The 15,428-nt window shown below is 45.5% G+C and overlaps 1 protein-coding gene across 1 annotated transcript in view; it reads left to right on the top strand.

The window, feature by feature from the left end:
• The window catches only part of LOC135385647 (glutamate decarboxylase-like), a 111,476-nt gene that overhangs the window by 51,288 nt on the left and 44,760 nt on the right, over positions 1 to 15,428 (top strand). Inside the window, exons 4-5 of the mRNA XM_064615100.1 lie at positions 10,849 to 10,939; positions 12,612 to 12,718. Coding sequence (XP_064471170.1) covers positions 10,849 to 10,939; positions 12,612 to 12,718 — 198 coding nt within the window. The remainder of the gene's footprint in view (positions 1 to 10,848; positions 10,940 to 12,611; positions 12,719 to 15,428) is intronic.

Here is a 15,428-nt window from a genome sequence, read left to right on the forward strand (position 1 = left end):
TTCAAGAAACGGGCCTCGCGGAAAGACCACTCTAGCGCACCACTCATCTACAGTGTGCCTCCGTCCCATGAGTATCGGTCATCCTGCCTAGGCCTCACTCTGAAATCGTCAACTCCCCTCTCCCCCCCTTTTTTTTGTTGGCGACCCCCCCACCCCACACGCACACACTGTTCCGAGAGTGCAACATTTTATCGGCAAGCTTATCCTATACATCCAGTACTACACCGTGCAGTACTGAATCAAAGGTTGTCGTTGAGTCCGTTGGTTGTCGTGGAGGCATATTGACAGGTCAATCTGCCTGGGGGCAATGTGAGATCAAGAAAACGTGCAGCGCAACGGCAGACCTCGGCGACATCACGCATGATCGCGATAACCCACAATAACCTCCATCACGATCACCAAAGGGATGAGTATGGCTGTGATTGCAATCGTCATTGAAGTGCCCTTGCGGTGATCCCGGCGCGTTGCAATAAAGTCAGGAAAACCTGCTATGATCGCGATCGCGCTCACGGCAGTAATCTGTATTTCGTGATTCCTGTATTGGGATCACGATGCCGCGCCTCTGCAGCCACCCATGGGAATTGCAATGTGATTGCGATCAGGCTGTTTTCCCTGAGCGCGGTTATTGCGTGTCCTGCAAAAGCGCATAGTATAGGGAAGCGCGCACTTTCTGGGCGCGTTAGCAACGCCGTGTTTTCCGTCCCCTTCGGGCTAGTTTTATATTATGGTTGATGCTCTTGCTTCACGGCTGTCTTGTCCTCAACATCCCCTGCCCATAAAATTCAAGTATAAGAAGCGATATTTGCATAACGCTTGCCTTTGGATGCTTTCTCTACTGTTGCTATCATCCTCCGACATCTCTAATTTTTCATATATCGTCTTCGCCGATCACTGTGTCGTTGTGAACCTGTTGCCAGGTGACCAAATGTCTGTTGTCACGATGCTAGAATTTCGCAACGTCGGCATGTGGTGATGGTGTGTGTCGTTTTCTGCTTGCCGCAGTTGGCTTCGCGGCACCGGCATGTAGACATGCTGGCGACGAGAGGGCGAATGACTCCGTCAGCTAGGAAATCTCTGTCATAATTGGTAGCTTACATTGTGCTTCTAATACTATTCAGCGCACAGAAATGCATGAAGGAACAAACATCCTAACATTGACATTGGGAAATACGTGTAGCTAAGTGAGCTTTTAATGGCTACGTCGTGGAATTTCTCCGACTTCCTGTCCATTTTGACCCCTTCACGCTTTCAGCCACGAGGATGAGTTTTTCCACTGTAGTCTGGAGAAGTGAGGACCGTCGCGCCCTTTGTATTGCACCGGCCACCCAAAAAAGGCGCCGGAAGCGGCCGGTATGCCAAAGCAGACCTCCGCTAGACGACCCAGCTTAGGATATCGACTGGTGTTATGTTTCCAAAAGGTGCAGACATCTTGCTTGTCATAGTCATCCGCAAGAAACTCGTCACGCTCAGACGTCTGCCGAACTTCAGGCACCGGGAACACCGTATCAAGGACACCGTAGATGCAGCGTGCTCTGAAAAGATCCACAGCGTGCTCTGATCGTGCTCGAAATTTCCCGCTATTCTTCTCTTTCCAATCTTTCGCGTGTTACAGTGAAGACACAGCATAAATGTTCGTGCCCATGGTGTGCGGCCCATCAACGCTATCAGACATGATTCTTCGCTGCTGCAGAAGCGGCGCAGCACCTGTTGCCTGCAAAACCACTGCCCAAAACACCCCAGACCCGGGCTAGAACAACTTTTTATTGCCATTGCGACCTTTAATTTGCCTATTTTTGGCCCGAAAGCACAATCACAAGAGGAAATTCACGCCCTCCCTGCCTTTGCTGTGTGCAAGGTGCCATGTGCCAACAGCGCAACTACATGGTGATCGCGTGAGTGCGATAATGCCTAGATATTACACGAATTAGCGGGCTTTGCCAGATATCGTGATCGCACTCATGCAGTCACCCTCATGGTGATCGCAGAATGCGCGATCAACTCATTCATTCGACGTTGTGATTGAGATAAACAGTGGCGCGAGGATGAGTGCGGTCCAGTATCGCGCTCGTGGTGCACAGCGATCACGCGCCATATCCATCTGAGTGTGATCGTGAGTCGGCTCCAGCCTCACGCTCGCCTTATCAGATGATCGTGATCGTGAGTTCTTTCGGGCCGAAATGCCGAGCTCTTCATGCTGGTCACTGAAGAGGAAAAACAAGACAACCTGGGAGCTTGAAGTATTAATTGAAAAACTGGAGGTCATTTTTTTCCGATAAGCCACATTGGAGGTTGCCTCGCGTAACTGCATATTGGGCATGTTTATCATGACAGACCCTGTGCACTCCTCTTGCACGACGCATACTGAAAGTCGCAAAACCGTAAGCTGATAAACGCGAGGCTCAGGCAAGATTAGGGCGGAATGCAACGAAGCAGAAGCCCTCAATCTCCTGTCCTCCATGCTGCAGGGTGCAATATCCTTTGAACTGCAGGCATCCCAAGAAAAACATCCCTTCGTCGTAACGATCATGCCCCTCAATGGCCGCATTCCACGAATGTCTGCGAGAGCGTTACTCTAGAGCTACACGTTACGCACCCCGATCCTAATTCCTGCCCAGTGACGTCAGCGGAGCACCTTGCGTAACGAATCCAGCTGCCTGAGGATAAGCTGAGAAAGCAAGAATCAATGCCCCGGTTAAGAGAAGAGTGGGCTAAAAATAGCAGCGTGTCATGATGCCTACGGAGAGAGACGCGATAGCGGAGCGGAATATTGTGCTCGCCCGCACGAAATAATCGTCCCGCGATCGATACACGCGAGTGGGGCGTGCGGGCGACTGATATCGACGACTCACGCTCGGCCAATTGCGGCAAGGCAGAAGATATGCGGCTCCGCCTCCTATCTGAGAGCTTAGGCCGCCTTCAAGATGTCGAACACAACGGATGCCAAGATGATGTCGTATAGGTATGTGTGCTGCGAGGATGTCAACGCTGTAGGAAATATGGAGACATTAACAGAGATTAACAGTAGTTCCTCTTGCAAGATTAATATTTAAGGAATAACCAAAAATTGAACTTCGAGTTGCTAAGGGAAACAACTAATGTTGTCAAGGGGACTCCGAAAGGATCGTTCTGGTCAAAATTCTGCGACGTGTTCCTCCAAATTCGTGATTCAAAAAACAACGCTGAATCTTTCTAAGTTTATCCTCAACCTGAAGAAGCGTGGCCCTCCACGCGAAATCTGGTACAGAATAAACTTAGAAAGCTTCAGTGTTGTTTTTTTAATGTTCGTGAAGCCATCCCAGGACTTTACAATTTCTACGCACTTCCTGATTCAACTTAAGAACTGTGCTTACTTGGAATACTGGGATTTCTCGTCAGAACTATTGACATACATATGTGGGAGCTGCGAATCTACCTATTTATTTTGGAAGCTGGGAAGACCGACAACAGCAGTGGCTTTTCGATGAACCAAATGCACCTACCCTGTAAAAACTGTAAATGTAACTTCACCTCATAGCAGGCTCACAACGAAACTTCATTTTGCGTGCTACCATTCTCACCCGTATCTTGCTGAAAATGGGAGACGATCGCCCTTTTGCGCTTACGTTAATGGTCACAGAGGGGCGTACGCCCCTCTTCTCAGATGAGGAATGATGATGCTATCGTGCTGTATGCAGTAGTTCGACTCGAGCCCGTTATGCCGTTAGGTTTTGTGGCGTTTGCTAACACTAATGTTCCTCTCCTCTCCATGAGACTGTGCTCTTATCTCAGTGTTTCGAGCTTAAAGGTACTGTAAAGCAGTAGGCAAGAATGATATGCCGGTGATGTGACTAGAGACTTTGTGGCTTCTAAATACCGTATGCGGAACCATACGACTGACAACGCGCTATAAATATTTTTAATTTGCCATGAAAAATGCGGCGTAGTGGAGCGGTGCGATGCCTGGTGTCAAACAACCCCCTGTACAGCGGGCAACACTGAAAATTGGTATTACACACTATTACATCGGAACTTCGTTATTTTAGTAACCATATTATTATTTTTCCTGTTTACCTATGCATTCTGAAACCCATGTTAACAGTTTAACCTGTTAACCCCTGTTTTTGCAAAGTAACCCAGCACTCGCCGCTGCTCGATGGAGGCTCTCCCTACTTCTCCGCTTCGCCTGCGCGCTCCTTCTGTTCGCGGCCTCTTTCGAACGAAGAAACTCTCTCTGTGAATCTCTGTGAACAAACAAGTCCCAACGCTGTCTGGCTTCTTGAACGTCTGACATATTTTTTTCAACGGCTCAGCATTTCATTTCAGTTCGCTTACCCGTTTATCCTCAGACGTGGGTCGTTGTGTGGATTACAGGGACGGATTTTTATGGTGGATTGTGGTGGATTGTTATGTCGAGCCCAGTGTTATACGCATGCAATGTGGTTGCCGCCGTATGTGTCAGGAGTACGAATTCATTTCGAATACCTAGTACAGTTTTTCCCGTAATCTTTAATTGTAATTTTCTAATTAATTGCACCGTTGATTGGAATGAAACTTGCTCAGTTTTTGTCCTGGTGGCTTGGACTATCGAATAGCCACACTAAATGACATTTGATCGGTGCTGCTTTACAGTACCTTTAACATACTCAGTCACTCGTACTGGTGAAACTACTTGATATCGGCGGCATATGTCTAAGGATAACCGATGACTGAAGAAAACTAACAGAAAAGGAGATGCTCGTTATGAGTGTGGTGAGCATTCCGCTCTTCAAAGCAACAACAAGACAAAAATCCAGGTTTTGACGGGCCACCATATCCGTGTCAGCTTGATTTGATTTGATTGCGTTTCGATTTATCCCAGGCCAAACCTGTTAGGTGCCTGTAAAACAGGCTTCACATAAGATATAGTTCCACTCAGGGGAAGCCAACGTCTTCCTCTAGTCCCAGTTCTAGTGATGCAAAACTATCGATAAATTGACTATCGATACCAGCGATAGTTTTGCAAAACTATCCATGGTCTACTATCGATATTACTCTGTTTTGCTTTCTTTGCTATCGATAGACTGATATTAAACGGTAGGAGCAACTTATTTATTTACGCATGGTAACGAGACTTTCGTGCCCGAGACTGCACTTCTTCAGGTTACAAAAATATGGACATGGTACAGGAACATATTGTTGTAACTTGAAGAAGTGCAGTCTCGTGCACGAAAGTCTCGTTACCATGTGTAAATAAACAAGTTGCTCTTACCGTTTAATATCACTCTTTGATTTACTCACCACCGGCAACTTGCCATCGCCTATTTTTCTGACTTCGTTTCTTCTTGCTATCGATAGCTAGATTTGGTTCTCACTCACCAAAGCCGCGTGAACGGCTAGAAGGGAGCGTTGATCACAGCCCCAGCCTAAGCCAGAAAGATGTTGAATGGCAGGAAGCCGTCGCTGCACTTTGGTTTCAAGGTGCTTAACCCACAAATGCTCTGCCCTCAAGGCTCTCTTCACCTTCCTGGACACCACAGGACTTCGATCCTTATTGTGAAGAGGCTCATTATCAGCAATAGGGTAGAGTATCGCCCCAGGCGATGAAACTCCCCAGCCATCGTCCCGTAATAAAGTTGTTGTTTGGTTCTCACTCTTGATGTTTCCATTCCTGTTTTCGTTTTCGTACTGGCACAGTGAGAACGAAAACAATCATGTGCGACACAAGTGTTTTTCGTTGCGCTGTAATGTATGATGCACTGCAAGCAACTGCAAGCAGCGAGAGAAGATGCTCATCATGAAATCGTACGCACTCAAGAGACTGTCGACAGTGGACTATCGACAGTACTATCGATAGTTTTCTTAGTATCGATAGTCGACTATCGATAGTGCATTCGATAGGTTTTCACTATCGATAGTTCAATTTTCATACGACTATCGATAGCATCTTTAGTACTATCGATAGTTTTGTACCACTACTCAGTTCCCATTCGTGACTGCCCCATAAAAGTGGCGCGCTGTCCCTTTTTACTGATTATTTCACTTCACTTACTTATTATTGTTATTTCACTTGCTCATTTTTCCCTAGAGTGTGAATTCATAGTCAGAGAGCCCTCTGTGCACAAGAGCCCGTACAGAAGTCGACATGCCTCGCTGTAACCGTATTTATCTCACCTGTGTAGGCGTACTCAGCTGAATGAGTTGTTACAGTACACGCAAAAAAAAAGAGCAATGTTAGTTCTTTGTGGGGCTAGGTGCACTGACATAACCATTAGTCCCTGTAGCAACTAAATGTGTGGGTTCAAATCAGGGCCCTCAAACTCGAGTCGCATGTCGCATTGACGGTGATTACCATAAAATACCCTAATATACCATAAAATAAAAATATAAAATAAAGTAAAATGTACTATAAAATAAAATAATCCATAAAATAAAAATACATACAAAAACAGGAACGGTGTAGTTGTTGTGGAGCCGTACGGTGGGTGCCAAATTCATTACTGAAGGCCTCCACCGGACACACCAGGAGAAATAAATAAGCCGTCTTTCGAAATCAGGTACTGAAGATATGAGAAACGATTTGAGAAAAAAATACGCAGTTCTTCATAAACGATTATGACAATGTTCAGGACCCCTGAAATTATCCCCTATTTGCACGCAGTAGTGTTTTTTTAAAAGAAAAAGGAAAAAGAAATAGAAGAACACAGAGAAACACCTAGCTGACATTATTGACAGCAGATGGGTTCGGGTTAGCTATACTTTAATATCACTCCTAAAAATAAAAATACGATGGCCTATGTACATAACTGTTCAGTCTCTAATTTTTTAGTGTGTCACTTAGTGTAAGAATTAAGATAATTTCATCTTAATCCTCACAGTAGTTACAGTAGTAGCTTAGCAAAGTGAACGGGAAACTAGATCCGTAACATTTGTGGAGGTTGATGAGTCATAAGAAGTGCTCACATGTGTATATTCTGCCTAACATGGACAGTGGCAGCACTATGCCGGGAAAGGGTAAGAACAATGCCTGAATATTACTATCTTTTTTGAGAGAGAGAGAATAGCTTCGTTCTGTTTGTGGTCAATTGCCCTTGGGTCACAGAATAGGTCATCCCTGGCCACATGCGGCTAGCGGGTCGCGTGTTTGCGACCGCTGGTTTAAATGCATGTCACGGAGTGCGAACTGCATATCACGCTTTGTCCTCTAGTTCATGTGTGCTTAAATTATAATACTTTGAAATTGAATTAAACCGATGTGAGAAGTTATAAAATCTTCTGGCACGCATATGGGCACAATTTGTCAAGACAGAACTGCTATCTATTTCTTACGCTGCAGGCAGGAAATTGCTTAATTATTTTGCCTTGTTTCGCCAGGTTCCCGCAGCGATTCCCGCATTTGCGTAAGCTGGGCACCGCATTCCGGAGAACATGTGCGAAGTTTGGGGTCGCTATTTGCGATGCTCGGGGTAAATGTCGGGGTCAGGAGACTAAAATGGCGAGTAATTGCAATCTTAGGGACTAAAGCTGAAACTACTCCCCAATTTACTCCTTTTTTGATAGTGATAGTACTGTAACTCAAGACACATTATCTCGGATTTTTAGAGACCTACGCACTCTTCAAACAGAACTTCACCGCATAGCACGCTGAAAGCCAGCCATTGCACAGAATTATACCTTTTATCACGTCTCGTTTGTGAATAGAGGCTTGGAGCGTGTCGCACGGTGAAGCGCTGTTTCTAAGAGCACAGTTACATGCAGTTAAGTGCTAACTGCGAATAAGTAGTAGATTTGCTCTATATTTTACACTGTGGCTACTACGAGGAAAGACCCTATGTCATCATCACATTTCCATCGTTTATTGTTGTTGTTTACACTGGGGTCATCTCACCTTTCCTATAGCTCCTGTCTCTCATCCATTCTCTGGCTGCCTGCCATTGGAATGTCATTCTTTGTTGCAATAGTCTTGCGAAGCCCTTGTGTGATATGGCGCACATATTGTGCGTTTCTCACGTTACGGGTCGGCCCGTTTAAGCGGATCTGCCGCGATGATGTCAAGTGATTCTAAAAAGCGTTTTCGTGTTTTACTCTCCCTTCACCCCACACAGCTCTTTCCTGTCCAACCTGTCTGGGAGGACAATTTCTTCTTTTTAGCATTTTTCTGACAGACGCCGTGGATTCCACGCTCTCAATCAATATCGACTATTCTTGTTATCGGTTGAGTTTCGCTATAACACGGACTTGCATAGCGCAGTTGGCATTCGACATGGGTAGCTTCTTGCGCACTCGTGTCTCCGTAAAGTGCGAAATATGTCGGTGAAGCAGAGCATTTCCTAGCAGTTAGGTACGTACTTACATGTAGCATCATGTCTTCGGAAACAGAAGACTCTATTGGCATGTCTTGCGTGCGTTATTTTCTATGTTATTGACAAAAAAAAGCGGAACACATTTTTATGGTCGTGCACTAACACACGCATGACGCAAGACGTGCACGCATTACAAGAACTGGTGGTGGTGGTGGTGGTGAAGGTGAAAACTGCTCGCCGTGGTTGGCCACGCTGGAAGCGGCCAGCGTCACGACTAAGACGCAGAAAAAAAAATACACTACTCTACACTATAGGCGTGATATAAGCCGCATTTCCTTGAGGAAGGCGACAAGAGCAGCAGTCTGGCGTCGTCGCTCGCCAGGCGAGTTGCCACCAAAGATGTCAGATGTACTGGCTGACAGACTGAATTTTTTCGCACACTTCAAAGTTTTTGTCCCTTGTAGTTGCCAATGAAGAAGAAGCTTACTGTCGCATCGAGCTTTTCGCGGTGTCCGGTAAGAACGGAAATTTGAAACGAGCAGCGGATCGCAACCGTATTATGTACAATAATAACGCATTACACATGAAGCGAGTGTGAGGTACTGGAATTATTGAAGTTTCCGACTTGCTGTCTGGATACTTCGAATTTCTTATTAACTAACTAGATAAAAGTATTCACGGGTGGATACCGTCTTACGGTAATACGCGGACGATACTTAATACTTAATACGATACTTAATACTGGACGGTAAGTAATACGCCCATCTCCGTAAGTCTTACGGTACTCTACGGTAAACGTATTCACGTAAGTATAACACCTTGGCTTCTAAATTTAGTCTCTTCCGTCTTGCTCACTGTCCTTCGACCTCCTCCACTCTCATCGCGATGCATCACCATCTTTCCAAGTTGTTCATCGAAGCTAAACCAAAGGGCCCGCTTGCTATCATCACACTGCATTACAACAGCGCAGCAACGTCTCCTTGCTAAGAGAGCCGCGGGGATGCACATTGCTTGGTTGCTTCTCCTGCGTACATTCTGCCAGTGCAGTCAAAGCACGCTTTACAGGATGTGCCGCAGACTCACGCACGGACACACGCTTTGTCTGACTTCACTGCCTATTTGTAGAATGTACCTGGCGTTAAAAGGGACTCAAAGACACGAAGTGAAGTGTGGTGCTTCTCTGTAATCCCTAAGCATTACAAGGTGCTTTTTCCATGCGTTTCCGTCTGTGATTTCTTCATAGCATCTGCTGACTTACTGATAGACTTGGCTTCTTGTACACTCTTAAAAATGAACTTCACAGCATAGCACGCTCCTAGCCAACCATCATCTCGAATGATATCGTTATCTGCCCTGATTTGTTGAAAACGGGAGGCGTACGCCTTTTTTGTGACAATTATGAACAGCATAAGTGTCACAAAAAAGGCGTACGCTTCCCGTTTTCAACAAATCCGGGCAGATAACGATATCATTCGAGATGATGGTTGGCTAGGAGCGTGCTATGCGGTGAAACTCATTTTTAAGAGTGTAGAACTATCTTACTAAATTTGCCAGATAAATTTTCTGCTCTCTTCGAAAGTTTTCAGTAACGCCCCGGAGAAATATTTTACTGCGGAATTATGCGTGCTACTGTAAATTGTACCGGAATGAGACCCAGTTTGTACTCGTTACACAAGAGGTTTGTAGGAAAAGTACTACCTAGTGGAATGGTTTAATGTCAGAGAGCATCGGGCAGTGTCCCTAGCACTGACTACGACGTGCATGTTCCGAGCACGCGTCCGCTACTTGCTTGGTCTACCCCCTTTCCACTTTCTTACTGCGCTATCGGTCTTCGATGCTCGCACATAAGTCTTACACGGAAGTCATTACACGGAGCACATACCGACATATGACAGCAACCCAAAACAGAATGATCCCCGTATCGTGCGAGACAGACGTGCTAGCCAGGCACGAACGTACGATGCACTGTTTCAGGGAGCACGCGAAACCGAGGTGCTAATTTACGGTAAAATTTGATTTTCTTTTATAGGTTGGTCCCAAAGTAGAGATTTCGCATTGTTTATCATACAACACACGTTTCAGGTTAACATCCACACTAAGCATTGCCACAGTATGAGGTCGCTTTCGGATGATTATACGGCGTCAGGCTAGACACTCGCACAAAATGGAAATGAAACAACAGACGTAACGCAGGACGCAAAGCCGGTGCACGAGTCGCGCAGGCAACGTTCGACAACGGAGCGCCAGCTGCCCACAATGCCATTGGAGCTCCAGACTCCCGTTGCATCCTATTCCTCCCCATAGGGAGCATAGCTTTGCGCACGTTTCTAATATGCTGCTCTGTCTCCTGTTTTTCTTATTCCTTTACTCATTCTGTTCTGTGTGTAACACATGGTCCTCTTGACGTCAACTTTATTGTTACTTATAAGAATGTTCTTAATGCTTCCGGGCTGTTGCAATACGCGTCAGGCGGACTTCAGCTGCGACAAGGTTCAGATATGTTTCCAACGTTGCTGTGTTCTATTCGAAGTAGTTGGTTTGACGAAAACTGAGCACTAAATGTGACTTTCTTCTCGTCTTCAACTTGCAGGTCATCCTCATTTCTTCAATCAGTTGTCATCAGGACTAGACATTGTGTCGCTCGCTGGAGAATGGCTCACAGCAACTGCCAACACAAACATGTAAGTCGATGACAATTTTCTCGATTTTGTTTGACAAATGTTCGGTTTTGTAAGGTACCATGTTCTGCACACTCTAAAAACTGAACTTCACTGCATAGCACGCTCCGCGCCAACGTTTGCGACGAATGACAGGGTTATCGCTTCTGATTTGAGGAGAGAAGGAGGCCTACGCCTTTATGTGACACGGCGAGCCCTTCCACAAGCACCACCACCACCACCACCACCACCACCACCACCTTGTGTCAATTATCACGTATCCAAATTGACACAAAAAAGAAGTACGCCTCCCTCTCTCTTCGAATCACAAGCGATAACCCTATCATTCGTGGCAATGGTTGGCACAGAGCGTGCTGTGCGGTTGAGCTCTGTTTTTAGAGTGCAGGGGTTAAACGGTAGCAAGCATTCCCACATGCAATGAGACGGCCGAATTTTCGAGTGCTTGTGCTTCTTTAGCGTTGTATGCTGGTAGATGAAAATATGTTTATATTACGGAAAATGACAAGGAAGATAACACTTAGCGCTAGTGAGAAAATAATTAGAATGAAGTGTATGGGCTCTAATGGCTACTTTTACCGCAACAGCACAATTTCCTCTTCTCATAATGAAATGAAGAAACTGCCCCTATCGTCAGATGAATGCGCCACCTAGCGAGAAACCATTTTATCAGCCTGCATGACGTTGTACACAAAAACCTCACGTTGCGCCATTTAAATTCACCTCCCATGACGTCATGGCACGAGACCCTTGATGCGTGGCACAGATTTCGCAATGCTGTCTTCACTAGTACAACCCTCTTAACTCTCCACCACCCTCACATCCCCTCCTCCCTCGCTCACGTTCCTTCAGTCGAGGCCTCCATGTATTACACCAGGCCCGAAAGCTTTGCGATTTCCCCCATTTTTCCTAGTGCCGGATTTAGTTCACTTATCTGCCATATGGCGCTCACTACATGGCCCAGGACGGCGATGTCGTTGGGACCTTGCCAAGTTTCGGAGTTTCGCGAGCTTCGGCACAGTTCTGCACTCTGGGAAATCGAATGTGTTGTGTGGGAATTTCTCAACGACGATGATTTGGTACAGTGAGTGTGTCTATGTTGTGTGCCTGCTCTGAAGAAAGAGGGAACTATACCTCGCATGCGTGAGAATTTCTGAACAATACGTACAATTTTTTTTTCAGTGTGAATCGATTTCGCTTGTGGATCTTGTGCATCATAATGAAGGAAAGGGAAGGTGCACAAGCGAAAGTCTTCGCCTTCCCCTTTTCCCCTTTTCTTGGCTGGTGTAAGACATGGTGGCTTAGCTTCAGTACATGACATGGCCTGAAAAACTATCAATGTCTCACTGCTCCTCACCTCCACGTCCCTACGACTCTCATCGGTGCTCATAGGAGCCTATGAAGCAACATTATAATAGAAAATTTAGCATTGTTCATCATTTTGATTCTTGTGATATCAGCAGTGGATTACTGTAGTGTGCATTTAAGGCTGTGCTTGGTGCGCGGAATAATTTCCTGTTGCCGTTGTTACGATCCAAATGAAGCATTAGAACGTTTACAATTATTTACCTCGATGCTACATGTGGAATAAGCAGTGGAATATTGCGCTTCAGCGTTTTCGAGTACGACTTTTCGTCTACGAACTTATTGCACGCTCTGCGTGTCTCATTCGTTTCAGGTTCACTTACGAAATTGCCCCTGTATTTATTCTCATGGAAAACGTAGTGATGAAGAAGATGCGAGACCTCATAGGATACTCTAACGGTGACAGCATCCTCGCCCCTGGTGAGTTGTTCTGTTACTGCTTAGTCGATAGGGTGGAATCGTAGGACAAAAGATCTTTAGACGAATATGTGCTTATTTATTTTTCATTTTCTTGTTCATTTTACTTGTTCATTTGATGTTCCTTCTTTTTATCCAACTAAAAAATCCCGTTCCGCTGTTTTTATGCCATCCGTCCCCACACACGAATGTGTCAAATCTGAATACTCGGGTGAGTCGCCGAGGGAACAAGTCATTAGAGAGGGGGGAGAGAATTTGTTTATGACGAGAGAAGGAAGATGAGCGGGACGGAAGTCGGCTTGCTATTAAAAAAAAAAAAGAATTTGGTTAAAAGAACTGTGTCTGAAGCCGTGGTTAGTGAAAGCGAACAACCTCCCGCAGGAAAAAGGATTTGGAATGCCCGCACGAGGGAGCATATGGAGCACATCGCAGGTTTAAACGTTAGTTGCAACATAATGAATCAATCAATAAGCCTTCTGTAAATCAGCCATCCATTTGATTATTCGTCCTGTCTCCGTTTACGGTGTTATGCGTGGGTATAGGAGAGTCAGCATGTGTAGAGCTTGTAGATGCATTGTAGATATGGTGGTGTTAAAAATACATCGTTCGGTGCTCGTTATTCCGCCTATTTCAACCACATGTTTGAGATAACCAGAGGACGACTACACACGTGAAACAGTGACAGTAACATCAACCGAATAGTGAACAAAAATGTATCCTTCACGTAATTTGTGGAAACTCGCAAATTTTATCTATTTTTAAGGCGACTATCGCATCCGGAAACGTGTGCATGAGACAGATACGGTAATGTTCGGCACCGCTTCACAGTTTACTTGGCCAAGTTGCTCTTCCGAAAACACACTTACATATTAAATCAAAGAGTTTTTAAATTTAAATTTAAATTTAACGATACGCACTCCCTCTGTAGCTATGGAAGCCCTAGCGGTAGTAATATCATGATGACGTAAGTCAGTACACCAATGGGAGCGCAGCGCAGGCGATTGTCTCCGAGCTCGTCTGCTTTGCGTTTGCACCAAAATATACCAAGTGAAAACTCCCGGCAAATACGCCGACTTTCGCTTAGCGGTGTGAATTTAGACGCGACCATGTCACGTGGAACACTATGTTACGTCACTGGTTATACGAACACGCCCGACGCTAACCCAGAAGTGACATTCCACAAGCCGGTTGCAGACTCTCCGCAGACGCCGTCCCAGTCGCCCGCCGGTCGCAAAAGGACCTCCGGCTGGTCCCGGATTGGCCTTGTCCGAGTGACGTTTTCTCTGATAAAATCGCTAAAACCAGTGCTGAAAACACTAAAAACGAAACAGGACGGACGCACTGTTTCGTTCTTAGTGTTTTTAGCACAGGTTTTAGCGATTTTATCATGTGTGACCAACAGGCCCAAATTGGTACTTTATTCAACGTTTTCTCCGATTTCCAGAGTGGGAATTCCGGCGTACTCTCTACATCCGTCTTCTGCTCTTATGCATTTCATCAAATTGCACAGGAGCTACTCCACTTTTTCGCGCCGGATTTTCGGCGTTTTTGTCGGTGATGAACGAGGAGTAAAACGGATAGTAAATAGTTTCGGAATCGACCGGGACGGATGCGACAATATTCAATAATAACCATTAAATATTTAACCATCCTGTACGAGTACACATTACTGCCTCGGCGACATTTTTCTGCAAGATAGTCGTTGAGAATGTCGCTGCCGACGGCGACGCACACTGAAACGAACAAGCTCCAACGCACTCGTAAAGTTTTCTTCTCCGCGGTAAGCATGTTTCAGTGGCAAAGCACGCTCTACAGGGTCGACCGTTCTATTGCTCTGGGCTGGACGAACAGCTTCGCCACCGCATCACAACATCCGTTAAAACCTCTCTAAGATTATCATAGGCTTACTGCCCCTCTTAATCCTAAATAACCATGACTTACAGGAACTACAATAAGATATTGTCATGTATCGCTCAAAATTCCAGTCAAAAATGTATTAACCAAATGTTGTATTTCATGGCAACTGCGGCATCGACATTTTGAGGGATCTCCGTATGCTCAGCATCGTAATTTCACCAACTGTCTCATGCATTACATACATAAGCGCTGTACATTATCCATGCGTAGACATTTCAACTGTTCTGCGTGTTCTGAATAATCGGAAGTCAAGTCGGTTTGTCTGATGTTTGAGCACTGTTAGAGCACATTAAGAGACGTTCGACGATAATGTATTTGGAACAAATTAGAGACGACAATGACGTGTCCCGCATCACCTGTCAGGTGCTCCTGGCGCCTGCGCGCTTGTTTCGTTTCCATTTTCTCTACTATGGTCGGCTGATTCGGCACTAGTTTCTTCTGGGTTCATCCCGGCCACATCGGACAATAGAACAGCTCGTTGTCAAGTTGAAGTTGCTCTTTCCTACAGTATTGTTACTTTTATCACGATTATTTGAGCTGCTGCAGTGCTTCTCTCATGTGCATTGCTTGCGCGTCTCGTTTCACCGAAGAAACGTGTGCACTACAACAGTCTTCATTTTTCTACCCCTCCACACGTTTTGCCTCTTACGGGAACCACAGTAAACTGTCGCGAATAAAGAAAACACTGAGCTCCTCTCACTTTTCTTAAACCTTCACATAATGGATCAATTGTCGCGATACATAAAACACTAAATAAACGTATACCACATAAAGCTGTCACGAAGGGCTGTTCTTT

This window comes from Ornithodoros turicata, chromosome 2 (assembly GCF_037126465.1).
Source record: "Ornithodoros turicata isolate Travis chromosome 2, ASM3712646v1, whole genome shotgun sequence".
NCBI lineage: Eukaryota > Metazoa > Arthropoda > Arachnida > Ixodida > Argasidae > Ornithodoros > Ornithodoros turicata.